Below are 27063 nucleotides of genomic sequence, written 5' to 3' on the forward strand. Positions count from 1 at the left end.
AAAGCTGCCCGCTAGGTAACGCCACGAACCTCTTTAACCGATTTAATCGAATCCACGTAGATCAACTAACCTAACCGAGACTCAAGAGATTATCTCCGCTTTAATTGTAAGGTAAACGTAGAAAATCGCGATAACGTTTCGCCGTGTAACGCAAATATGGCGGACGAGAAAGTGCCGATTCGCTATTCGACGCTGACGGGCGCCCAAATCCAGGTCGGCGCTGCCTTCACGAGCTTATTCGGGCGCGACCCGGATTTCTACGCCAGGGTACCCGGAAGGTAAGTCGGCGGTGGCGCTGCCGCGCGTTGTTCTCGACAATTTTGCACGCAGAGTGAATCTTATCGGCGAGCATATCGACTACTGCGGATACGGAGTGTGCCCGATGGCGCTCAATCAGCACATCTTTATAGCGGCCTTCGTTACCGACAGCGATCGGACGCTGGAGCTTCGAAATTTCGACGCCAAGTACGAGAAATACCGTTGCGACTTGAACGATATCGAGTAAGTCCTCGCGTCACCTACAGGGTGTTTGTCAAACGTCTGTAAAGACGGGAATATTTGACGTATGGATGTCCCAAAGTATATTGGAAGACGTCGATCAATTACCTGTTCAGGGACGGACTTCTATGGCGTTTTAAAAATATATAGACGGTGACACTGATATATACAATTCATCGTTAATTACCTAAATCATATTTTCATCTAAAAATTATTTCACTCTCAGGGTCGTCATTAACGTTAATTGCAGTGGTCTTTATATTATTTTGTATACAAATGTTGCAGTTGTAAAAATATTTTTCATTAAATTTATTACTAGCAGAATTAAAGTAGGAGTAACATTTACTCTTCTAGCATTGGATTTTATTTGCTGCCATAAATGTCTACTATCAGGTACATAGCATTATGACTTTAAGACTTTCAAAACTTGTCCTTTCTCATAACTGCTAACAAATAACATTTTTTACCAAATATTCATTCTCACTGTTATCATATCTTCACCATTGTCCAGACGATGAAATTGAAATTTACTACGTTTTTTCTTTCATTGTATAATTCACGTAGACAGATTTATATTAAGACCTATGTTTAATGAAATTTCTACTTACTAAATATTTATACTCATTTTTCACAATTTGCTTTGCATCTAATGACATTTGATTTAAAACGGCCACTGCCACTAATATCAGGCTACACTTGATCGACATCTACCTGACTCGCCACTGCCTTGTCACTTAATTCTGAATAAAGGATTAGTTATTTGCTTTACTCAGTAACAATAGGTATGAAAGTTGTGGTCAGTTTTTGGGGATGGTCCGTCAAAAGCCAAGACGATGTACTTCGAAACACACCATACATAACATTTGTTGGATGTCGTTACTCTCAAACGCTCGTCGTTGCCACACTTAAAATGTCAAATATTACAGGGTGTCTCGCGATTGGTGAAACATTATAAACGTTTTGGTGAGAGGGGGCATAAAAACATGCAGTGATGCCGATTGTATCGAAGAGTACCCACAACTTTGACGTTTTTACATATTGTAAAAACGTCAAAACTATATCTAGTTGTACATGTTCTGTACTCTATGTACTAACTAAGCAGCTAGTACGTAGAGTATGTGTCGATAGCTAATTCCTACGTGAGTGTATCGGCTAAAATACGTCGCCTTGTCAGCATGCTTATTTAGATTGATTATATATCACAAACATCATTGCATTTAATATAATGGAATATTTTTTATGAAAAACATCCCTATACGTGTAGGTTTATCAATTGCCATATTTACCAGTAACCTAGGTAATAGTTCTACAGTTTTACAGTCATACACCAAATCGACAAGTCATTTTTTAAATTGTTATTTATACCCTGTGTATTTTGAAATATTGTCATAGATAATTAACAGCACGTTCAATTCATATCTCATCTCATTTAAGAAATGAAGAAACATGTATCGAAATGATTGACAATTAAGATTATTAAAAAAAAAATTGTTTTATGGGGTCCCAAATAGGAGGTGCTGTTTTGGCTCTTTCAATTAACAAAATCTCAAGATTTTCAAATGGAACATATATTTAAATTTCAGATATTCGAGGTTTAAGATAACACCTGTATAAATTCTTGTTGAATTTAAAGCTGCTCACATTAGGTCACTTGTTGGCAATATTAGGTATTTTTTATTTAGCAAAGACATGATACTTGACATGAAATTTTGAAAAATATCGACTCTATTCATATTTTGAGAAACATTCAATAGTTAGTTAATAGTTAATTATCTAAAAAACGTAACAACTATAAACTTTTTAAATAGAAATATGAAAAACAGCAAAACCATATATATTAATGGACACCCTGAATTGTTAGCAATAGATTTTTTTCGTATATCTGGAGTATTATGTCTTTAAAGGAAGTAGTATCATGTCTTTGCTATTTAAAAAATACCTAATATTGCCAACAAGTGACCTAATGCTTTAAATTCAACAAAAGTATATGGGTGTTATCTTAAATCCCGAATATCTCAAAAAGTAAGTAAAATTTAAATAGAATTGATATCTGAATAAAAATACAGTATGTTCCATTTGAAAATTTTGAGATTTTGTTCATTGAATTTGCGAAAACGGCACCACCTATTTGAGACACCCTGTATAAGCTGAGGCGCATCTATCAAATTGTAGTAGCGCAGCATCTGCTTAGTCTGTGCTTAAATATACGTTGCAATATCAGGATCAGTAGCGTCACAACACAATTTTATATGGGACAATCAAAATATGAAAAAAAAACACATAACCTTAATGTCTGCCTAAATTATGCAAAATTTGAAGTGAATGAAAGTGACCTTCCAAGGATTCAAAAAATGTCGAAATATATAGGATGTTCCATTTAAAATAACAAAGTTAATGTGAGCGGCACAATTTTGGGATACCGTGTGCCAAAAAAATTATATTTTAAATCTTCAGGACAGTCCAACAAACTTTTGTACGAAACTTGTTTCCGTATTTCCTATGGGTTTCCAGATCATATAATGGACAGTTTTATTTGCACACAGTGTACATGATCTATTTACTAAAAGCCCTTTTAATTACGTCTTAAAATGTTTGATAATAAACACATTATTCCATTTGAGAAAAAAAACTTTTGCCAATTTTGTGTACATTGCAGAAGTTATTGCTCTCTCTTTCAGGCGGAAAATATATGGAAATATGAAAAATAATTAATACCTCGAAAACCACCAGGGCAATGTTTTTCAAAAATGTGGTGGAGGTGCAAAAATGGAACAATATTCAGATATTTAAAAGTTGAAGCTACTTTTAGACACAAGCGATAACGCTGCGCTGCTACTGACAGTATCTTAGATCGATCGGGTCAAAAAGCAACGTCACCTTGAGACACCCTGTACACTTCAACTATTGCCTCAAAGTTAGTCAGTTAATTGTTGTAATTGTGTAAAAATGTTGGAGTTATTATTTCAGAATTACCGTGGAGGGTAAGGCACCCCATTGGTACCAATACTTCCTATGCGGGGTCAAGGGGGTGTTGGAGGCATTACCGATGGAAAATGTGAAAGGCTTGAGGGTGATGGTAAGCGGAAACGTACCGCAAGGGGCGGGGTTGTCTAGTAGCAGCGCACTTGTGAGTGCTGCCGCACTTACTGCGGCCTATGCGTTTGGGGTAAGTCCGATTGGTTAATGGTTAGACTTGCGTTTGAAGACGAGCCTATTCGGGGGGTGATTTCAAAGACCTGTGACCTCAAATAATACACTACAAATAACAATGTGGTATTCGCTTTGTTTTGCAAGGCAATGTTATTCGGAACTTGCTTGATCCTATTCCCTACAAACTACATTCGAAGTATATATTCTTCTTTTTCTTTTTTTTTTATAAGGCTTTTGCCTTGTACTCTGTAGTCAGAACCGTAGCTGGGAAGATGAACTCCAGCTCTCATGCCATCGTATGGGGGACGCCCAGGAGGTCTACTCGATCTTGGGAGACCATTTCTTCCAATTTTCGGTAGTCTGTGGTCATCTATCCATTCAACATGATCTCTCCATTCTCGCCTTGTGTTTGGGGACCGTCGTATAATATCAAGGTGGGTCCCTCAGTATGTAGCCTGTTATAAATCTTAGAGTTCTCGTCTCTACTGTTCTGAGGATTCTTTTTGTTGAGTTTTCCGCTCTTATATATGCGAGTTTTACCTTCTATGGTCATATGCTTGTTTGGCAATATTACATCTCGCAGGTACCCTGCTATTAAGGCTACCTTGGTTGTTTGGCATTGTACTTCTTTTTGGAGATCTCCTCGTGACGCTGACGCCGAGATAATTAAAAGTGACTTAGATTTTATTACCGATATCTCTATGGTGTACTTGGAGGCGATGTTTTAGAACTTAAAGAACATTCTCTGTAGATTATCTTTATCTTCCAATATGAACACGACATCGTCCGCATAGCAGATTATCTTTATTTCTTTGTTGTCTAGTCTGTATGCCGTTCCAATCTTCTTCACTTCAGATATTAGCTGATCCATAATCAGATTGAAAATGATAGGGCTCAGGCTGTCGCCTTATCTTATTCCTGTCTGCATGGGTGTTTTGCGTGTTTTTCTGCACTCCTTTTGTATTTGGATCATATTTTCAAATACGATCTTTATTAAGTCTGGGTGCACACTCTTTTTCTTGTCTGACAACATCAGGGAGTCTTAATCGGTCAAATGCTTTTGTGAGATCTATACAATCTATAAATCATATAGGCTGTATTGTATTTTATAGGCTTTTCAGCAATCTGCCTGATTGTAAAGATTGCTTGCTTGTTGCTCTTCACAAAGCCCACGAGAAGATATTTCGTCCGACAGGATTTTGGTGAATAACTTCAGTATTGAGCTTAACAGCGTAATTCCCCGATAGTTTGCTGGGTCCTTTCTGCTTCCTTTCGTAAATATTGGGATGGTTATGCTTTCCTTTCATTCAGTTGGTACTTCATTGGTCTAAATTATTTTGTTAAAGAATACGCGCAGCTTCTTTAATAGTTCCTCTTCTCCGTACTTCAGCAACTCGTTAGATATTTCATCTTCTCCAGCAGACTTGCGGTTTTTTAGTTTGACGATTGTTTGTTCAATTTTCTCCTTAGACACGGTCCACGGTTTCTGAGGGATGCTAAGGTTGTTTGTTCTCAATGTGTACTGCATTAGTGTCAGGGCTGTAGAGTTGAGGGAAGTATTGTTCCCAGCGATTCTTCCAAATCTTCTTCAGGCCTCCTTAAAGGTCATGTTCCATGTCTGCCGAGAACTTTTTCTAATGTGCTCAATTTTAGTGTTTAATGTGTTTTTTACGAGCTTGTATTGATCAAGTGTTAGGTTTCGTGATCTGTATTTTACGTATGCTTTGCGTTTTTCATTTGCCAGTTGTTTTATCTTATCTGTGAACCATGGTTTAGTGTTTAGGTTCGTAGATTTCTTTGAAATTCTTCTTCCTACCGCTTCTTCGACGGTTTTCAGAATGTTTGATTTTATTCTTTGCCAGGCAATTTCGACATTGTCAGTTTCTGTAATATGATTACTGTCAATTTTATCTTTGACTCTTTGTTGATATAGTTGTTTTGTTTATGGGAATGTCAGTGATTCAATATTGAGTTTGCCATATAATTATTTTAACCATCATTAGGTTGTGGTTGGTCCCAGCGTTGACATCTTGGATTCTGTTCGGATGATTGTTTTTGTTTGTGATTATATAGTCGATTACTGACTTCTGCCTTCTAGTGTTTTAGAATGTAAATTTGTGCTGTGGTTTGTGAGGAAAATATGTGTTATTGATTTTTAGTTCGTTAATTGCGCATATCTTCATTAAAGTGATTCATTACACCAGGTATCACACTCACCAACTTTTATTCAAGTCCTGTCCGAGGCAGCAGTATATTTACTTTGAGCACTTTCTTACCGTGAGGCAGGTCGCTAGCATTACCTGAGGTTCTCTCCTCTGTCATCCGGGTTTGGGGACCGGCTGCTATTGGAATAGGCTACTAGGTTCACCAATTCTTAATCGCAGGCAGAGTTGAATTGCCGAATTGCTGAATCTTGCCCTTAAATTACATTGCCATTGTTAACCTGTTCTATGCAATTTAAATTTTTATTAAGGTTGTTCATCTTCTTTGGACTTAAAAAGAAGACCAACAACAATCGAGCGATTCCTTTACTTTGATCTACCATTTAAGACCTATCGCCGCGAATTACCAGCCCTTCTTCTTTTAAAGTTGCCAATACCTCATTGATATAGAACCTCATGAACCACGTGCTTTAATAAAATTTCGTAAACATAGCTGGAAAAAGTTATACCTTGGCTTGGGATTGCCACTTTGATAAGTATTGCTATAGGGAATATTAATGAATTACATCAATTGTTTGACTGTGACTGAGAAATTAATAGGAGTTTCAGATGTTGCCATCGATTCAAAATAATACTAAGGAATCAGGAAGGGAGTTTCAGAAGATGGCCCTCGCGATGTAATAACTTAGATTGTGATCACGATTATTGGGGGACGTAACGGCCCTGAGGAATACGTCGAATCAATCGCTCACCGTGTATCCCTCCAGATTTACCAACTTAAACACCTCGAATACAAAATTTCACCCGTTATTATCCCACACCTGATACACGAAACCGTCTCGGTCAGTCCGAAGAGACCCTATCGTATATCCCTGGAGACTTGCGAAGATTATATCTCTCATTTACGTGATATATCGAAGTCGTTAGAGTTGAACCAAGGCACGGTCGAAAAATACGCCGACTTGACCTCAGCCGCGGTGGTCCCTTTGCATAAACATTAAACAAATCGCACCCTTAGTCCCCCCACGCGCACGCTAGAGGGTTAATTGATCGGCAACCGACGTCAAATACAAAGCTTTGTAATTAAATCGCCTGCAAAGTTGGCAGACTATATCGTACACAAAACTTTGGTTTAAGCTCTAAGTACTGGCAGGGCAAACAGATAGAATTTGAGGGGTGAAAGTTCTTTCAGGCACGGGCGGCGAACGAATGTTTGCTGCTTCAGTTCTGAAGAATCGATGTGCCTAAAAGGAATATAAGCTATAAACACAACCTCATTTGGAACCAATCAACTTTCTCCTAGAATTTAGTTAAAAATGGGTTTTATCAAGAAACTAAAATATTCAACTATTCAGATGCTATTCAGGCGCAAGTTTATAAGAATGTAACGGATAAAAGCTAAAAGAAGCAAAATATAATTAGACTAAAAAATATGTGCACTACCGTCGAAAAAGTACTCTGAGCGAGTTCTTTCAAGAAATAGAGAAATAGAGATAAGGCGAGAGTGAAGAAAGAAGATGGTAATATAATTATGGTTATCGGCTTTGTGGTTCGTTTTGAGGAACTCAACAGAGTCGATAAACATTTAAGAACAATTTTTACAAATTCATGGTTAACAAAAAGCCAGTTAAAATACGAATGTCCATTAAAGCAATGGAGAAAGGATAAAAAAAGGAAAATAGAATCATCGTATATGGAAGACTTGGTGAGTGAGTGACTTCTTTTGAGTTGCCTTAACAAACAGCTTTTAAACATTATTTGAACATGCGAAAACATTAAACTTGATAAAGAATAAACAACATAGAGTCGGTCGAGGATAAATTTTGCAAATTTGTAGTTTACAAAGTGCATGATCAATCGAAAAGGGATAAGGATAAATGAATAAAAATGTAATCGCACCAAAGGTTAATGACTACTGTGAGAGAAAAGGGAAGGAGATTTAGCTGCTTGATTATATTGTAAAAGATTTGTAGATTTCTAACCAACTAAAAAATCTGGACTACTGAGTGGTTAAAAATTTGAAATATTTAAATACACCTGTATGTAAATAAGGGATAAAGGATAAAGAAAGGACGGAAAGGAAGATTAGACGTTAATTGTTCGTTTTGACAGATAAGCATAAGGTCAGTAGGGATAAAAGAGGCATTTCTCCTTATGAAAACCGTACTAAAGGATAATGGCTACTGTTGAGTGAAAAACACCGAAGATTTGGCTCCTAGATTAAATTGAAAAGGACTCGCACACTACTAGCTTATTCCTTAAATTACACTAAGTGACTTTTTTTTGAAAGTCTGAGATAAGAAGAAAAGGTGTTTTCGAAGGCAAGTCTTTAAATATTATTTAAATACGTAAAAAAAAGGATAAGGGGGGTTCAAATATTAAAGATAGATGTGGATAGCTTTTCTTTATCTTTGACTCCATGTCAGTGCCACAATCGAAGTAACTGAATTGTGGAGTCCTGGTCGCAACTCCAGTCCAGAGTTGACCCGATTCGTAAATACTTAATCAAAGTTTCGTTTGGTTTAAAGCCTAAACAAGCCGATCGAATGGCAGACCAGCAGCCCCCCAGGCAAGTTGGCTATTAAGCGGCTTACGTAAGTGGTCAAGCCACTATCTAGAGCTCGCCATATATACTATATGTAACCGATATAATTAACCCTTTGGGGCGGCCGGATCAGTTTCCGTTCCCGAAACCGTGCACACCACTTTAACTTTCAGGTGTGGGATAACGTCGTCAAATACAGGGCGATTTTGGGTTACAGATGCCGCTGCACAAGGAAAAACTGGCCCAGCTGTGCGCGAACAGCGAACGGTACATCGGAACGCAAGGGGGCGGCATGGACCAGGCTATAGCGTTCCTCGCCACCGACGGTAAGATATTAAAACTTGAAATTATATTCCGAACCAGCCACTTAACGGAGTTATAAGCGCTTTGTGGAAGTCGGTTAAATGGCTTCGCTGCAGAACAGGATTAAACAAAGTTTTCAATTGAAATGCAAATTAGCGCTGCATCAACACGTAACAATGCGTTCTTCGTTTTAGTGGCGTCCGTGTGAACCTAGTAAAGATCTACCACAAAATTGTGGAATTTTTAATTTGAGCGCTTTGTTTTCAATATACATAGTGTCAAAGTTAGCTTTTTAAACTAAGTTATTTAAAGAAATATTTCTATAGAAATAATAATATTAATAGAAAATAATAGAAATGATAAAAAGTATGAATTGCGTTGCTTGCTTCATTTAATATGAAAATTGTTTAAAAAATCGTAAGATAAGGACAAAATTAGCCAAACCATCAACCTAACTACAAAAAATTTCCACAAATGCTGTTGTTAAGAATCGTTAAGAAACTGTACTCAGAAACATATCAAAATACACTAAAGAGATTAATCAATTCACATTTATGTATAAAAGGATTAGCTTTGACGTCGTCTTTCATATGCTCTGTCCGGAATCCCTGACGTTGGCGATGGCTATGGTGAAAGCTGTGCTATCTTCTGCTAATCGACAAAGTTCGCCTGTATTAAAATAAATAAGAACTAAAAGTTCAGATTTTCACGAAATTATATATTTTGACATGACAATTGTTTCGACAACACCCTGTCTTTATCAAATGTAATATTTATAAACTAGCTGCTACTATATATACTGAAAAGTGACCATTAAACTTTAATTAATGTTGATCATTAAGCAATACACTTGAATGTCTCATTTTGTTAATCTCCATGGCTTCCAGTAAATTTCATTTTCAATTTTTTGGTGGCTGTATGTAAAATATCACAATTGTCGTTAAAAATGTGGTTTTCTGTGTTTAAGTGTATAGCATAATTAGAATCTACTACTATTGTTTTTAAACGCTTTTTTATGTTCGTTAATGCGTTTCTTGAAGGATCTACCCGTTTGTGCAATATAAATTTTAGGACAAGATCCGCATTTCAACCTGTAGACACCTGATTTTTGGGATTTTGGACATCTCGTTTTATTGTTTTGTTTTCAAATATTTTCCTGTTGTGTTGTCAGTTCTCAAAGCTATTTTTAAACCACATTTTGACAAATGTTTTGAAACTTTTTCACTAGGTTCTGCTATGTATGTAATTGTTTTAAATTGTTCGTGTTCTGTATTAGGTTTCGGATAAATAGAGTTTACTGTTGTCTGTATTTGTTTTTTAATTATAATTTTATCTCTAATGGACGGTTGTAGCCGTTGTTCAGTGCAATTTGTTTAATGATATTAAGTTCTTTGTTGTAATTTTCTGTTCAGAGTGGCGTATTAAGAAGTCTGTGTATAAAAGAGTTAAATGCAGCCATTTTGTGTGTATAAGGGCGATTTGAGCTGTTATGTATGACTGTGTCCGTGTATGAAGGTTAATGATATATTGAAAAATCTAATTTGTTTTGCGCTTTCGTAATAGTTAAGTCTAAAAAATTAATAGAGTTATCCTGTTCAATCTCGAAAGTGAATTTTATACGATTATGTAATGAATTAATTTAATTTAAAAAAGAATTCAATTGTCTGTCCGATCCAACAAAGCAAGCAAAGACATCATCCACGTATCTATACCACCATAAAAACTTTTACTTAGAGAATGTTCTAGTATGATATTTTCCAAATTATCCATAAAAATCTCGGCTAACAAAGGACTAAGTGGGTTTCCCATAATCAAACCTTCTTTAGAGATATAAATCTGTCCACTAAATTCAAAATAATTTGGGTCTAAAGATACTATTAAGCAATCTAATAAATCTTGTTTGACCAATGGGTTAACCTGTTCCCGAATTAGGGTGAAATCTACTAAATCTATCACATCCATAGGTGGAATACTGGGAAATAAGTTTTGTACATCAATAGACAATAGTGTTGCGTTCGAAGGGATTTTGATATCTTTAATTTTGTTGATTAACTCAAAAGAATTTTTTATTGCCAATTTTGGTTTAAAATCTGTGTGGAACTTTAAAATATTTACTAATTTTGTTGAGAGTTTAACTGCTGCAGCCGTTACATAAGACACGACTGGTCTAATGGGCATATCTTGTTTACGTAATTTAACTAAAGAATATAATTTCGGCGGTTGTGGATTCATAATTGTTAAAAAATATTTGTCTTTGTCACTAAATAGTGTGGAGTTAGTAATTACTTCCTTGACTTGTCTTTGATAGAACTCGGTAGGATCGTGTTTGGTACATTGGAAAAGTTCTGGTTTAAGAAAATTGTTGAGTTTTGAAATATAAGGAGATCGATAGCTATGACTGTCTTCCCTTTATCCGCACGTGTAAATATTATGTTATTTTCAGAAGCTTTGCTTTTTATAGTTTTTACTAGTGACATTTGAGAAATTTTTTGTGTTTGTTGTTATCTATTAATTGAGAGTTTATTAGATTCGCTAATAAATGTTTGTTTAAATTAGAATCGTTAATGTCCTTAATTGCTAATTTACGATCGATCCCTAAACAGTCTAATTCTCTATTAATGTACGAGTGTTGTAAGTTCATTCTTCTTCATTTTTAGAAAATGTTGTGTCTGTTAAGTTTATGAACCTGTTGTAAAATTGATGGTCCCACTCCTAATCAATCAAGCAAAAGTTGCCACCTCTTAGAATATGTCTGAGTTATCGATGGCTTTCGGTATTTTATAAGTATAAGGCATTTGCTTTCTGCAGAACATAATTGTTTGTGATATGCTGTGTCTGTGGGATACGAAGCATTGTCCTGTGGAGCCATATTTCAAATGCCTCCAACTGTTTCATCATCCGTATTTTTTGAGTCAACGTCTTTACTATGTAAAGCAGTATTGACCACACGTATCACTGAACCATAGATCATCACTGCATAGCAATTATCTCATGTTATTGAACAGCATTTAATGTTGCAGTCTGGATTCAGATTTTTGAGGATGATACTACCAAGGCTAATCGTTCCATCCGTTTTACCTTGCATTCTAGGTTGATGAGATTACCGGCTGAATATCATAAGTTTGTTCTTTATAATATTGATTTTGAGACCGTGTTCTCCCACTTCAGCGATTTTGTTCATGAGTGATTGCAATCCCTCTGAAGGCGCTCTTTATCCCTGACCGACTTAAAAAATTTTATGCAAATATAATGATTTAATTTTATATGATTTTTGCAATATTTTATTAACATGATTGACATGTAACGCAAACCAGAATCATTAAGAAGACCCAAATTTTTACATGGCTGAGATAGTAATATTTTTTCTCTGTCGCCTATCTCAGCACTCTTTAATATTATATTTAAGTTTATCGAGTTGAATTCTGTCAAATTCTTTTTCATAATATATACATAAAACAGGCGAAAACATACTTATCCATCCTTATGAAATAATCACTACACTTTCTTGATTGTTTTTTTTTTGAAACAGCAGTAAAAGTTGAAGCTAATCAGTCTGCTGGTATTTCACCTGTCTTATAGATGTTGTTAAATGGTTATTCCAATATTCCCTTCTTCAATAAGCTTTAAGGCTTCGGTGGGAATCCCATCTGGTCCAACAGCCTCCTACTTCATGCAATACAGAACGTATGTATATTATCTTTGAACTTGTCTTGTATATATGTCTTATATATTTTTTAGTTCTTGTCCTTCTAAGGTCACTTGATTTTGATCTTTTATCATTTTGACACCTTGTAGAATGGAAACAATGCGTTCAAATGGAAAGACGAAAGTGGTATGTCAAGGTGAACATTAAATTTAAAAAATAAATTAAATTAAAATAAGTTTAAATCAAAAGATTGTTAAAATTAAATTTGAAAAAATCCGCTTTAATTCTGGGAGAATTTTTATGTTGTGTCAAAGATAAGGACAACTATTTTCGTTTTTTTTTAATTTTAATTTATTTACTTAAAATTACATTTCAATAATTTCATTGAATTTTTCCGAAAAAAACATTGTAATTACCATTGATAACTATTTGACATGTATTAATAAAATAAAATAAGAAAGAGTATTTACAAATCAACTGGATTGATTGGTTGTTTATAAACTTACCGACGTTTCACCAAGCATTATGTTGACTTTTTTAAAACGTAACTGAAACTTGCTTTCATTTTACTCTGTATGTTCTTATATATTGTTTGAGGGGACTGGGAAAGGTAGAGACCTGAGTTGCGGTCGAGATTGTTCAGTTGCTTATAGGTTTCTATAGATTCTCGGATTTTTCGTTGGTAGAAGAATTGATTACATGCAATAATTTTAGTTTTATCTAATAAGAGTCTAATTTTCGTAGTCTTAAAGCTCTTTCATGTTCTTTGAGCCTAGTTGTTATTTTTCTTCCTGTCTCTCTAATGTATTCCTCGCCGCATGTGCGTGGAATGCTGTAAACTCCAGACATCTCAAACGGAATTTTGTCTTTGGCGGATCGAAACTGTTGACAGATTTTTGGACCAGTGGTAAATCTGGTTTTAACATTATATTCCTTAAGAACTTTTGATATGCGGTAAGTGACTTTATTGAAGAGAGATCCTACGTCGAAACTAACCAGAAAATCTTGTGTATCTAATGTAATGCTTTTTAATTGTTCAATGAAATGAAAGGAATTAAGTACGAAACTGTCAATTTTCTCTGTAAATAAGGAAGCTAGACATTTTGTTAGAGAATATGTTATAGAACAATGGTGCTGACAATAAGTCGATTGGGTAACCCTGGTTTGTGAATCTTTTTGGCGTGTGATCGTAGAGACGAGGAATTTTAGAGTCGTGAGGGGTGACATTTTCAGAGATACTGCTGGAGAACAAGCCTTAGATGACGTACTGTTAAGTTGACGTCCGCAAGAATATCTTGAATTTTTTCCTGATAGTCAGTTGTGTCACAACTAACCAAAATTAACATAGCATTTCCTTTATCGGATGTAGGGATTAGAGTTTAGGGATTTTAAAGTAATGCTTTGGAATATTAAATTTAGGAAGTTTGTGATTTCCTCTTTTGGGATGTTAATTGAGACAAGTGTTTGGTTGTTGAGAAGAGTTTGATGGTTTTATTAGTGTTGGCCATAGTTTTTCAAATTTTTGAATGAGATTCTGGGTAGAAGATAAAAGATTTTTAACTTTGTCATGAATCATATTTGAAAGGTTATCGAACTCGTATGGAGAGACGTAGAAATGGGTCTTGTTGATAATGAATAATAATAATAGATTCAGAAGATTTGTAAATAATGTTATAGTAGCAGTATTACAAAGCCACTCAGGTTGGAATAAATAGGGAACGACTAAACAAACCAGGGGATATTAGGGACTTACTTTAGTAGTTTACCAAACGAAAGTCTCCCCTAACCTAGATTTAGATATCGCCTAACCTTAGGAGCCCAGTAAAAACGTTTCGCTAAACCGTTTCGGGACTATCATCGGCACGAGTTTCCGCGTGACATAAAAACCCCGACGTGTCAATCGTCTTTGAGGGTTCCTTTTAAAGTTTTTTTTTTCGATGCCGGCGCTCCGACGGAGTCCCCTCACGGTTGTCTAGGCACGTTAGAGCTTCGCAGACTCGGATATAATTTGATTGAGTTTTTCTGACAGACGTGGGACGGGCCCTATCGTAAGAGGGCGGTTTTCAATAATGGAACGCGCGTTGCGTTTGCAAACCCGAAATTTCAAGAACTGATCAACTCTTTCGACCTCGTCGATCTTTATTATTCAAACAGCGTTAATTACCGGATTACGCCGGGCGTTACGAATTCCGGGCACGCTGCTCCTATTTTCCCCGAAGAGCTCTATCATAAAATTGGTTTTTATTCGCTCGGAAGCGGATATTTTAATTACGCCTGCGCCCGATAGCTTTTAATTAAAAAAAACAGCATCGGGATATGCAGACGCAGATTGTTTTTGTCTTGAATGTCAATACAAAATGGCTTGACTTTTCGTTTGAATTCAAGACCTGTAACATTTCGTATTGATTGGTTTGCCAAACGTTTTCAATATTGAAAATGAAGTTTTTTTCGGATTTATGTATAAGATTTAAAAAAAAAATGTTTGTCAGAAAGTGTTAGACCTTCTACGTCGAGTTTTGGGTTGTTGAGGAAAAAAGTCAATTGCAGTGGACAATAAACAATTTTTCTATTATGGTATAGTTTTCAAAACAGGGGATGATATAGGTACCGATAACTGTATCTTTAGCATGTTGTCAGAAATTTTGTCAAAATATTTAAAAATGTAGTTGGCTATGACATCACAATTTCTTTTTTGACATCGTTTTTTTGGTCTTTTGCATATTTCTTTTTAAAAAGTATGGAGTATTATATCTTTAAAAGAAGTAGTATCATATCTTTGCTATTAAAAAAATACCTAATATAGCCAACAAGTGACCTAATGTGGACAGCTTTAAATACAACAAGAATTTACACGGGTGTTATCTTAAACCTCGAATATCTCAAAAAGTAAGTAAAATTGAAATATAGGATAAATAACTGATCTTATTTTTTTGTCTTAGAATTGATATCTGAATGAAAATATGGTGTGTTCCGTTTGAAAATCTTGAGATATTGTTAATCGAATTCGCCATAACGGAGCGATTTATTCGGGACACCCTGTATAAGCTGAGGGTCATCTGTCAAACTGATTGAGTAGTGCATCATCTCCTTAGTGTGTGGTTAAATTTTGTTTGCAATACCTGGATCAATAGCGTAACAACACAATTTTATATGGGACAATCCAAATATTAAAAAAAAAACACATAACCTCAATTTCTGCCTAAACTATGCGAAATTCGAATAGTAATTTCTTAAAAAAGTGACTCTTATTTTAACCAAGAATTCCAAAAATGTGGAAATATATAGGATGTTCCGTTTAAAATAATAAAGTTGATGTCGGGAGGACACTTTTGGGACACTCTATATCAACAAAGTTATAATATTTTAATTCTTCTGGAGAATTCAGGAAACTTTTGTACTTGTACTTTTTTCGTATCTCCTATGGGTTTCCAGATCGTATTGAGGATCGTTTTATTTGGCACACGGTGTACTCCGATTCAAAAAATCAAAGAATACTTTCTATCATTATTTTTCAATTTCATCCAGTCTCTCCGATCCAAAGAAGATTTCTTAAATTCGTCAATTGTTTTCGACTGTAACAAAGATAAACAAAGTATTGACCAGGGAGTTTCAGATATTGCAGTCGATTCAAAAGAATTAAGGAATAACCTATTCGATTGAATTTGATAAGACATTTGCACAGAAGTTAGAAGAAGTAAGGAGATGTAATATAACTTGAATGTTGAAGAAGCGAATCTTCATTTGCAATTTGTTTGCAATTCCCATTCTGTATTTGTAAAATTTTGGAAACCTCACTATAAAAAAGAAAACCTTTACCAGAATGTCTCCAATATAAAATAGTTTACCAAAACCATGAAGACTTCTATTGTCTTGGGAAACATCGCTGTACGAACGATAAAGACAGTGAAATATCTCTGGATATTGAGGAAGATTGTGTCAATTTTTGTGTTCCAATACAAATAGATACCAATGATGTACTCATGTTCCGTTTTCTTTAAAATTGCGTATCCGTAAAGTGTCTGAAATCTGACTTTGCAAAATAATAATAAAAATATGAAATGAAATATAATGCACGAAATAACTGAAGTTGGAAAATCTGCAATATCAATAATGGAAACAACTGAAGACCTCGTATTTCTGCAATCTCAGATTTGAAATAGTGTCAGATACTTATATTTCTATTGTTTTTCAGAGTTTTTCAATGATTTGATTGATAATTCTATTTTCTTCAGAATTTTGTGTCTATAAAATTTCGAAGATCTGTTCAAAAGATGAAATGAAAAAATAGAACTGAAGAGGTTAAGGAACAATGTATTCAGAAAAAAAAAGTATTTGTTTAATAGAAACAGGATATCTTCTCCTGAAGATTGCACACTTCAGCTATGGGACTTTTAGCTGAATAAGCTTACAAAATGCAGGAACTTTTTCAGAAAGGCATCTGTTCAAAAAATGAAATGAAAAGATATAACTAAAGCGGCTGAGAAAGAATGTATTCTGAAAATGATGTATTTCTGTGATAGAAACAGAACATCTTCTCCTGAAGATTGCACACTTCAGCTATGGGAGTTTTAACTTAATAAGCTCACAAAATGCCGGAACTTCTTCAGGAAGACATCTGATCAAAAGATGAAATGAAAATATAGAACTAAAGAGGTTGAAAATGAATGTATTCAGAAAATGATGTATTTCTGCAATTGAAACAGAAGATTGCACACTTCAGCTATGGGACTTTTAACATATTAAGCTCACAAAATGCCGGAACTTCTTCAGAAAGGCATCTGTTCAAAAGATGAAATGAGAAGATAGAACTAAAGAGGTTGAGAAAGAATGTATTCAGAAAATGATGAATTTCTGTAATAGAAACAGAAATCTTCTCCAGAAGATTGCACACTTCAGCTATGGGACTTTTAGCTTAATAAGCTTACAAAATGCCGGAACTTCTTCAGAAAGGTATCCGTTCGCTTGATCGTAAAATGTCCTCTAACTCGTTCCTAGAGTTGTGGATCTGCGTCGTTCGAATTCGGTAATACATGCGTGGGAATTTCAGAAGCTCTAGTGTATAGACAAACAAACGACAATCAAAACAACCCCCGCACGGCTACGGGCACGATTGTGTCACGAGACGTGACATATTACGCCATCGGCGAGTTATTATAAACGCTCTCTGAAAAATAAATTGACGTTTCCGACTTTGGACTCCGCCTTAACCGGCAAACCAAAACGAGCGCCAAAAAAAATCTCTTCCCGACGACGACGTGGGTTAATTAATTTCGGAACCCGTAATGGACTCATAATAGATTGTTTCTGACACGCAACGAACTTAACAATTTATCACATTTACCGGGGCCTTTTGTATTGTCCGCGTTGCTCGAACTCTTAATTAACTTACGGGGGCGTGTGAGTTTGATTGTGCAAGTCCCACGGAGCCGTTTGATTCGCAGGTTGCGCCAAGTTGATCGAGTTTGATCCGTTGAAGGCGACCGACGTCAGGTTGCCGAAGGGGGCGGTTTTCGTCATCGCTCACAGCATGACCAACCTGAACAAGGCCGCCACGGGAGATTTCAACTGCAGAGTGGTCGAATGCAGACTCGCGGCTCAGGTAAGTCCACTCCACGGCTAATATCCTGCTCAATAGGTGATAGAAAGGATAGTTGTGGCTTGGTCCCACTTAAGATTCTCTTCCCTGAAGCAGTCGTCTTCCCTACCAGAGATCAACTTTTTCTTGGACGTGACTCCTCGAACTAATTTTTGTTATCGGCCTTTGCTTTTTAAATATTTTTAAACTATGCCCAAGATCCTACTCTTGCTTGTGATAATTTATTTTTGTTACCAGCTTCGACTTTTCACTCTTGATAAGTCTTCGCCACACTTATATTCTCTGTCCTGGCGCATTTGTCTTCTCTGCTGACTTTTTATCCTACTAAGACAAACTTTTCTCCAGGCGACAAACGGTATTCCTACTATTGTATCTAATATCCATAAATGATCGTGGACGACGGAAAAGATAGTCAAGATTGTCAACAGCTTTGATTTTTCAACTCTGGGTGACTCTTGCTCGCACTTCTATTCTCCTCTCTGGTCCAGTTATCTTCCCTGCTGTTCTTTTATCTGACAATGATCTTTTTTTTTCTCAACTATAGTGCAGTTCCCAAAAAGTTCTGTTAAAAAGTCTTTAATTCTATTACAATATCAAGTGGGAAATTTGAATACATGGTGCACTAGCATTATCACATGAGATGAGAGAGGCAGATTTCCTTATATGCCAGATTGTCTAGATTCTAATAATGATCGCACCTGGTAGGATTGCTTGGCATCTTAACTCGCGTTTCATTTCGTCCTTTTTGGTAGAAGAAGATATTAGCGTAATATATAACGCGGCACTGTATCTCTAGATCATGGCCAAGCGCAGAGGTCTCGATTGGGCACAGTTGAAGCGCCTCGGCGAACTTCAAAAGGCGCTGCAACTGGATCTGCAGGAAATGATCGCCTTGGTCGAAACCGTACTCGATAAGGAGTCCTACACGAAGGTGGACGTGCTGAGCGAGCTAGACACTGCCGCCGAACAGTTGGAAGTGACGTCTTTAACCCCAAACACCAAGCATATCGACTGTTTCAAACTGAAACAGAGGGCGTTGCACGTTTTCAACGGTAAGCGCACGACGCGGCTTTTATGATGTTTAAGTGGACCGATAGCGAAAGCCGTTAAACTAAGTTTTCCGAGACATAATCACGTTTTTATCGATTGCTCGTTCGTCGCAGCACTCAAAATTTATACTTTTTTATATACGTTTTTCGTTCTAAAACAAAAACGAAGCCTCTACGAGGATGAAAACTCAACAGACTAACAGACATTTTCTTTAAAGACCGCATATGACGTCATAGCAACAATTTATGTTAAGATGTATCTAAAGGTGTTTTATCTCATTAATTTCAATATTTTTTCTAAAACTTTTTTAAAAAGTATGAAGGAATCTATCGCCAGTGACCTTCTATGATTAGTTAGGGGTGAGCAACCAAGTGTGATGAATCTTGTCATAATGATAATTGTCCCATTATGTTTAATTAGAAAGAAGGTTACATGAAATCACAAGACTCATTTTTAGGTCCTTCATGACTGCCCCCTCCCCATACTTGATGGCTAATATTTGCCGGTTTTGCGCGTAAAACTTTAATGACGCACTCATCCCGCCATTATTCCCAACCGACACCGTAAATATGCAAACCCGTCGTAAAGGTTAACGCTGTTTGTACGATTTAATTAATATTTAGTCGAAAACCGCAACTTTAACGGTCGCAATAAACTTTATCGTCGTCGTATTGGGAATGGCAAAGGAAATCCTATTTTCCTGGATTGAACTGCCAGGCCTTTAAAAAGGATTTACGAATATCGAACATTTTATCAAACTTCTGGATTCCTCCTGCGTCGGTTTTTGTTGACTCCAACTAGCTAGCGTTTCGCCAATCGTCCTGTTGGATTCTTCAGAGCTTGACTGAAACTAGCTCGTATTTTACTCTGTACCTGCTTTTATATTGTTTGAGGGCGGCGGAGCTAAATGAGGGGCATAAACACCGTCTCGGATGACTGATTCCCATATTGGTTGTTAGGTTGCTTATAAATTTCTATAGACTCTTAGATTTTTCGTTGGTAGAAGAAATCTACCTTAGAGATGCAGACATCTACTTAACCCCTCTTTTTGGGACAAATAAATGGTTTTTATTCTTGATTCCGAGTAGATTATAGTCAAAATCTGCATTTTCATAACTTACCGGATTCAAATCTATATTAAAATTGCAGATAACTACTTAAAAGTCCACTTTCTTGGATTAATGGTAGGTTCTTCTTCCATTTTCAAGCAGATTCCAGTCAAAATCGGCTCCTCCGACACATATCGATCCTAAAACCGCATCAAAACTGCAGATATCAGCTCAAACCATCATTTTTTGATTTAAACAGTTACCAAAACTATAAAAGCAGGTACAGAGTAAAATTCGAGCCAGTTTCACTCAAGCTCTGAAGAAGCAAACAGGATGATTTGGCGAAACGTTAGATAGTTCGACTCAACAAAAACCGACTTAGGAGGAATCCAGGAGTTTTATAGAATGTATTACAGTAGCCTGTGGAAGTTTCTTTGAAAAAAAAAAAGAATATCGAACTGTACTTTTACCACTTCTGTGTTCCAGAAGCGTTACGGGTACGAAAGTTCTACGAAACCTGCCAGAAAGGCTCCGGTGACGACGACTCCCTGGCTACCCTGGGGACGCTCATGAGCGAGAGCCACGACAGTCTCAGAGACCTATACGAGTGCAGCCACCCGCAGCTCGATCGGTATGGGCGCTCTAACAATTTGCAAAACAAAAAGGACCACTTTCGCTTCATTCCTTAAGAACATTTGCGCGTAGTCGGCGTATGTGGCTGTAAAGGTTACAACGAGTATTTTTTGCAGGTTCAGTTAGTAAAATATCTGGCGGTAATTTAGTACCTCCCTCTATATAATATACAGGGTGTTTTCTAATCGAATGTCAATAATTAACACATGTCCTAAACGTCTTAACTTTCAAGATACAGGGCGGTAAAGTTTTCAAAAATAAAATATATTTTTTTTAATATCCGTCTTTAGATATTTTGCTATTTACGAGGGCTGCCTTTTATATTTCGGGATTTTTTAAAACTTGTCCTGCCATCTAGCGAATAACGTTTTTATAGAGAAGTCTGACATTTTGAGGTTAGGTTTACTGAGTTAGTTTTTGGCGAAAGTGTGTTGTTTTTGTTTTACAGCATTTACAACTTTAGACGTGGACTAACTCAACAACAACGCATCGATGAAATTTCAACTGTTTGTCGCTGGTTTTCGGACTTCAGTCGCGGTCGCAGTTTTGTTGAAGGTGAATTTCGTGAAGGTTGTCCAAGAAAACATTGATGCAGTGCGGCAACTGATTTTGCAAGATCTTACTTACCATGAGATTGAGGTATCTTTGGGCATAAGTGGGACCAGCACACATACAATTTTGCATGAACATTTGGCTGCTAAAAAAAATTATTCACGTTGGATTCCACACAATTTGACATTAGTTAAAAAAAGGCTCATGTTGATTGCTCGAAGGAAATGCTAAAAAATACGATCGGTGATGAATCATGGATCTATGCATATGAACCTGAAAGGAAGGAGCAGTCGACTGTGTGGGTCTTTCAGAATGAGACAACGCCCACAAAAGTTGTTGGTGAGCGCAGCTACTCGAAACAAATGGTAGCCTGTTTTTTCAGGAAAACTGGCCAAACTGTTTCTTTGGTGAAATGAAAACAGTCAATTCTGAATGACACACAACCATTTGTTTGCCGAAAGTCTTCGAAAAAATTAGAAAAACCAACTGCCGAAGAGGAATTACTCTTCACGACTCTCACCTATCAGTACAAAGAACTTTTTGAACGTTAAAAACGTTGATTTCATGAGGCATCCACCATATAGTCCTGATTTAGCACCTAATGACTTTTTTTTATTCCCATACATTAAGAATAAATTACGTGGGCAACGATTTTCAACACCAGAAGAAGCGATTGATGCGTGTAAAAAGCATATTTTGGAGGTGCCCGAATCGATGTGGGAAAAGTGCTTTGATGATTGATTTTAACGAATGCAAAAGTGTATTGATCATCAGGGTGAATATTTTGAGAAACAATTAAGTCATATTTGTTGGTAGGTTATAATTTTTTATTACAAATCCCGAAATGTAAAAGGTTGCCCTCGTATCAAGATGCATTATTTAATGTAAGATCGATTTGAAGGAAAGTACCAAATACTTTACTGGAAATATGACCTTAGGTCGAAATTGGAACGTAACAATATTCGTTCTTCTTTTTATTAGTTAGGTAAGACATTGTAACACTCCCTTTTTCAGATAATTACTTACTAGCTTTACTCAACTTTTCACAATCTTAAGGCCCGTTTCTGGAATGCATACATAGTATATAATAACAGGTAATAGGAAAGCGTATTTTTTGAAACATCTTCTAGTTTTCTCCAATAAATCGACATCGTCGCTTAAACGATTTTTTCTAATCGAGAACGAAATTGTCGACAGCTCGTAGGTCAGTAGCGTAGTTTCCTCGCGGTCTAATTTTCGTTGTTCTCGTAACAAATCTGTTTGGGGTAGGTTTATCGTCCGCATCGATCGTGATACTTTCGTTTACGGCTGTCATCAACCTCACGAGGAAGGGTGGTCGCGTGATAGTCGGCAATTTACCGCGCCTCTTTTTTGCCGCAAATTATTTTCCAGTCCGGTTTGACGGAAAAACGTCGACAACAAATTGCCCGACATGATACGAGGCGGATTCGTCTCTAGCTATACGCGAAACACTCTAAAAACAATCCGAATTTCGCCCCCCCCCCCCACTTGGTGGGGTGGGAGGGTAAATACGTGGACGGAAACGCTAGTATGAGAGACTTAGACGAAAAGAAAAACGGCACGATTCGGTCTACTCTGGAAATTCACATTGAAATTGAAATGGGAGGACGGGGAGAGAACTGATATTTTTTTTGGAACCCTATGGCGCGCTGTGTGTGCGGCGAATGTTTTAGCCCTCTTTCACTTTTATATTTTTCAATGAGGAAGAAAAAAAACTATAAAATAAAAGGTGCCAATAATATTAGAAAACACTTTCATTCTATTTCAGAAAAGCTTAGAATGATAAAACCTCATGAGTGACTCAATGAATACTTAAGCCACTCTTATTGTTTAGCGTTGATTTCAAAATACTTTCTTTTTGTCCAGGGTGTGGGAAAATGGTGTGTTACAGTCGTCCTCGTAAAAGGGAAAGAATATTATTTTAACAGAATAAAAATTAGGCATATTGAATAGGGTGGAGCGTCTATCTTGGGAGACTACCTTATATCAGAATCTCTGAGGGATGAGGCAAAAGTTAAATACAAAAGTTAATTGAGGTATTGCAAACTTTTAATTTATTTTAATTTTGTATCTGCAGCGTGGGCGAATATCAAATATCTTATTTTAAATTGAACATGGCATATTACTTCATTTTTGAATTCTATACAAAATGCGAGACATTTTGTTTATAATGTCCCATATCTAAGTCTAACCGTTTTTGAGATTTTCAATTTTTTATGCGAAAAATGAAGTTTGCAAGACGTAACTGTAAAGGATCTGGAGATTTTGTTTGTTTTTGCGTCATCTGTAATCTCCTCTTTTAATATAATTATTATAATTATCTATAATTAACAGACAGTCCAATCGATTAAGTAATCAAGATTCCATTTCTCTCCTCTTCAATATTGACTTAATCAAACAGTAGCTTCAGGTCTTCCTCTATAGGATTTAGTTCTCAGCAATACAATAGTGGTATGATTAGCACTACTATTATAGTGCTTAACTACTACTGCATCAACCGGAAAATATTCCATAAAAAGTAATTTGAGCACAAAAAATTGCGTACGCCTATGGCAGGCACGGAAATTGAGCGGAACTGGGCGGAATTTTCTATTTTATAACTTTCCACATTTCTTTGCATTTATCATTAACAAAGACATAAAAAACATATCACTCTCCCTCTACCTGAGATTTGAATTTTGCGACTCGAACTGTTTGATTAAAAATGGCGTTGGAGCTCAATGACAAAGTCAAAATAGATTCCAATAATTTCAGCTTCAATATTCGAAAATATTCCTTTTACGTCGAAGTCGAAAAATATCCAAAAAATTCTGAATTAGTGCTCGATGCAAGGCGATAAAAAAAAACAAAAAAGGTAATGATGGGTCACTGTGTATAAATGACACAAATACGAGACGATCTTTAAAAGCTAGACGAACTTGAGCTACGAAAACTCCCGCGCCCTCTTTCCACCCTACGTTAATCATCATTCCGAGACTTAAAAGTTGACAAGGTTTAAGGATTTCCTTTAATTGCTCGCGGAAACTTTCAACTTGCGAAGACGGACGATGATCGATCGGCGCCGTCCGCATTGTTCGCGGTTTTCTTTCCGTTTCTATTTTCCCGTAATCAAAAAGGAAATAAACCGACCCACGGCGTAACCGACAAGCTCGTGCAATCAATTCTTCGCGGATTCGCGGGACTTAAATCGGGTCGTGCGGGAGGCTGGGCAACAGTTCAAACGTATTTCGGTAACTACCTATATAAAAGAAAACCAATTACCGGCCGAAACTTTTTTAATTTGGTTCCCGTTTTCTTTGCGATAGGTTTGGAGGGAGAGGGAGGAGACACGCGGGGTTAGCCAGCCGAACAGCAAAGTTTTAACTGGTCGTTTTACGCTTTTAACGATTTAATGACGTATCAGGGTAAAAAGCATAAAGTTTTGGTAAAGGTTTATTACGAAAATACCTTATTTACTAGCAGCCTTAAGGAAGTTCATATCTTCATTCGATCCCATCATTTGTCCCACCAGGGGACTGAAAATTTTCGTTCATCTCACTACGATCCCATTTCTGATCACTAATACACCTACCTGCAATGTGGAGCATTGATTGATGTTGCGAGACAACAACAAAAAATGTTTTGGTAGAAGACGAGTAGACTATAAATTTTGCGAATTTAATAATACCGAGAGAAGAGGCCTCGAAACAAACACGCCGAACTTAATTTTCCAAAGAAACTGTCACTGGATACTGTGATACTATTTACAAAATTTCTGGATTCCTCCTGCGTCGTTGTTGTTGAGTCGAACTTGCTAACGTTTCGCCAATCATCTTGTTGGCTCCATCAGAGCTGAATTGACTGAGAAAGTCAGAACCTCGTTAATCTAATATTCCTAAAACATCCCTCACAAGCCTCTAACATCAGATAAAGGAAATGCTGCGGTGGTCATGAATACAAATGAATATCAGGATTCAAGATATTCTTACAGATGGATCACAAGATTTTCTGGTTAGTTTCGAAGTAGGATGCCTATTTAATAAAGCCCCTATTCCTGAAACTCTCAACATCATTTCAGATATATTAAAACCCGAAAATCTGGAACCAAACCTTAATTGAAAAATACTTGTCTTTAGCAAGTTCGACTCAACAACAAACGATGCAGGAGGAATCCAGAAGTTTTGTAAATCGTACGTTGAACTTAATCTTGAGAAAACCGATTGTTCTCGAAGAATTGTTTCTGATTAGAAAAATTTTTCGGTAGGCTTACGCGAGGTTAGAATGCCGAAACCCGCACACATTCCGATCCCCGGTTCGTGTACGGAATACATCAAAATTTATTTCATTAAAATGCCGTGACGATTTGCAGTTGATCCGCCAGGGTAGGTTGAACGCCGGCAAAATAGAAATAAAATTTGATTTGGACGAGAGATCGAATTCTGTTTACTTGGTTAGTCGATGTACATGGCACTGGTTAATTATTATATTCGAACCTTCCTGGTTAATCAGTTTGATATTTTATATAAATTTTTTGCATGTAAACATAAAATCTCTCTCCTTAACTTTGTGTTGACGGGACTTTCATAATCTTAAATGAAACCGACAAGAAGTTGGACTCATTTTTCAATCATCTGAATTCACTTTAGCACTGTATCTAATTTACTACTGATAAATAGAAAAACTCCTACATGCCATTTCTAAACTTCCTTGTGAGTCGAAGTAGTGGACATGTGCGTATCAAAATCAAATATCAAGACATACGTGACCGTACCTAAGTTATCAGTTCAAGCATTCTGATGCAGTGACCAAGCCTCTTTCGATGCTGAATTCAATAATATTAATACTGATTTGCTTTAAAAGAACCAGTTGCAAAGCAGACTCAATAGTATGCCCACTCTTAACGATTCCGTATTTAAAACGCACGTCGAAAATATTAAACAAGTTTCAAGTTGGGAGCGGCTTGACAAAAACAAAGCTCGAAACATCGAATCGAGAGAGTAAGTGCACTATCAATCTCCCTGTGAATATAGTATGTTGTTTATAGGAGAGACTAAAAGAGCACAAGAAACGGATACGAAAGAGCGAAACATTAACGGGAAATCAGAGCATGTTTTTTGAAGCAACATAACATAACATAGAGGCCGCAGTTGTCCACAGGAAACCTCTCTCGAAAACAATTTAGTTCCAAGATTACTTATACTTATTAATTCCATATATTGCGTTCTCGAACAATATTGTTACTTAGGATTTCTTTTGTTTCATCTATTAGACTTTTAAATGCACACGCCTATCTTACTTAGCATCGGCCTGTCGCAACTAGCGCAAATTTCGATTTAGTGAACCAGCGGTTTATACCTAAACCAATAAATTATTTTTATCCTCTCCTAAATCGAGGTCACTTTTATATACCGCACACCTACGACGCCAATGACAATCGAAGCAGTCCTCGCGATCGGCCGACGCGGCAGACATTTATCAAAACCAGACGGGGAGAGTATAAATGGCAGACACCTCGCGACCCTCCGCCGTGAAATATGTTCGTATTAATCTCCCATTTGCCACCACCTACCACCCCGTTTTGCAATTTGTCTTGCGGCTTGCCCGGAGGGATCCGTCAAGATTTTTAATCGCCCTCAATTTTTAGCATCGTGACCCTCTCGAAGGGGTTAACTCTAGGCACCCGGTTAACAGGAGCGGGATGGGGCGGCTGCACCGTCTCGTTGGTGGCCCCCGACAACGTCCATCGTTACGTGGAGTTCCTGAAGGAAAACTTTTACGCCCCCCTGGGGGTGAAGTCCGACTTCGAGGACATCGTTTTCCCCACATTTCCAGAATGGGGCGCACAAATTTTACTCTGCTAGGATTTGTATTGTTTTTAT

At 36.7% G+C, this 27063-nt stretch overlaps 1 protein-coding gene across 2 annotated transcripts; it reads left to right on the top strand.

The window, feature by feature from the left end:
• Nucleotides 1-27063, top strand: LOC132706984 (N-acetylgalactosamine kinase). Of its 2 annotated transcripts, none has more exons than XM_060678583.1 (8): nt 1-278; nt 331-501; nt 3466-3664; nt 8573-8681; nt 17746-17903; nt 18697-18952; nt 20486-20630; nt 26829-27063. In XM_060678583.1, exons 1-8 carry the CDS (start codon nt 157-159, stop codon nt 27043-27045), a joined length of 1377 nt encoding a protein of 458 aa, XP_060534566.1. In that variant the 5' UTR covers nt 1-156; the 3' UTR covers nt 27046-27063. The 2 variants fall into 2 exon arrangements, with proteins under 2 accessions (XP_060534566.1, XP_060534567.1); XM_060678584.1 differs by having other exon boundaries at nt 20489-20630.

Source organism: Cylas formicarius, unplaced genomic scaffold (genome assembly GCF_029955315.1).
Source record: "Cylas formicarius isolate icCylForm1 unplaced genomic scaffold, icCylForm1.1 PGA_scaffold_9__14_contigs__length_23061073, whole genome shotgun sequence".
NCBI lineage: Eukaryota > Metazoa > Arthropoda > Insecta > Coleoptera > Brentidae > Cylas > Cylas formicarius.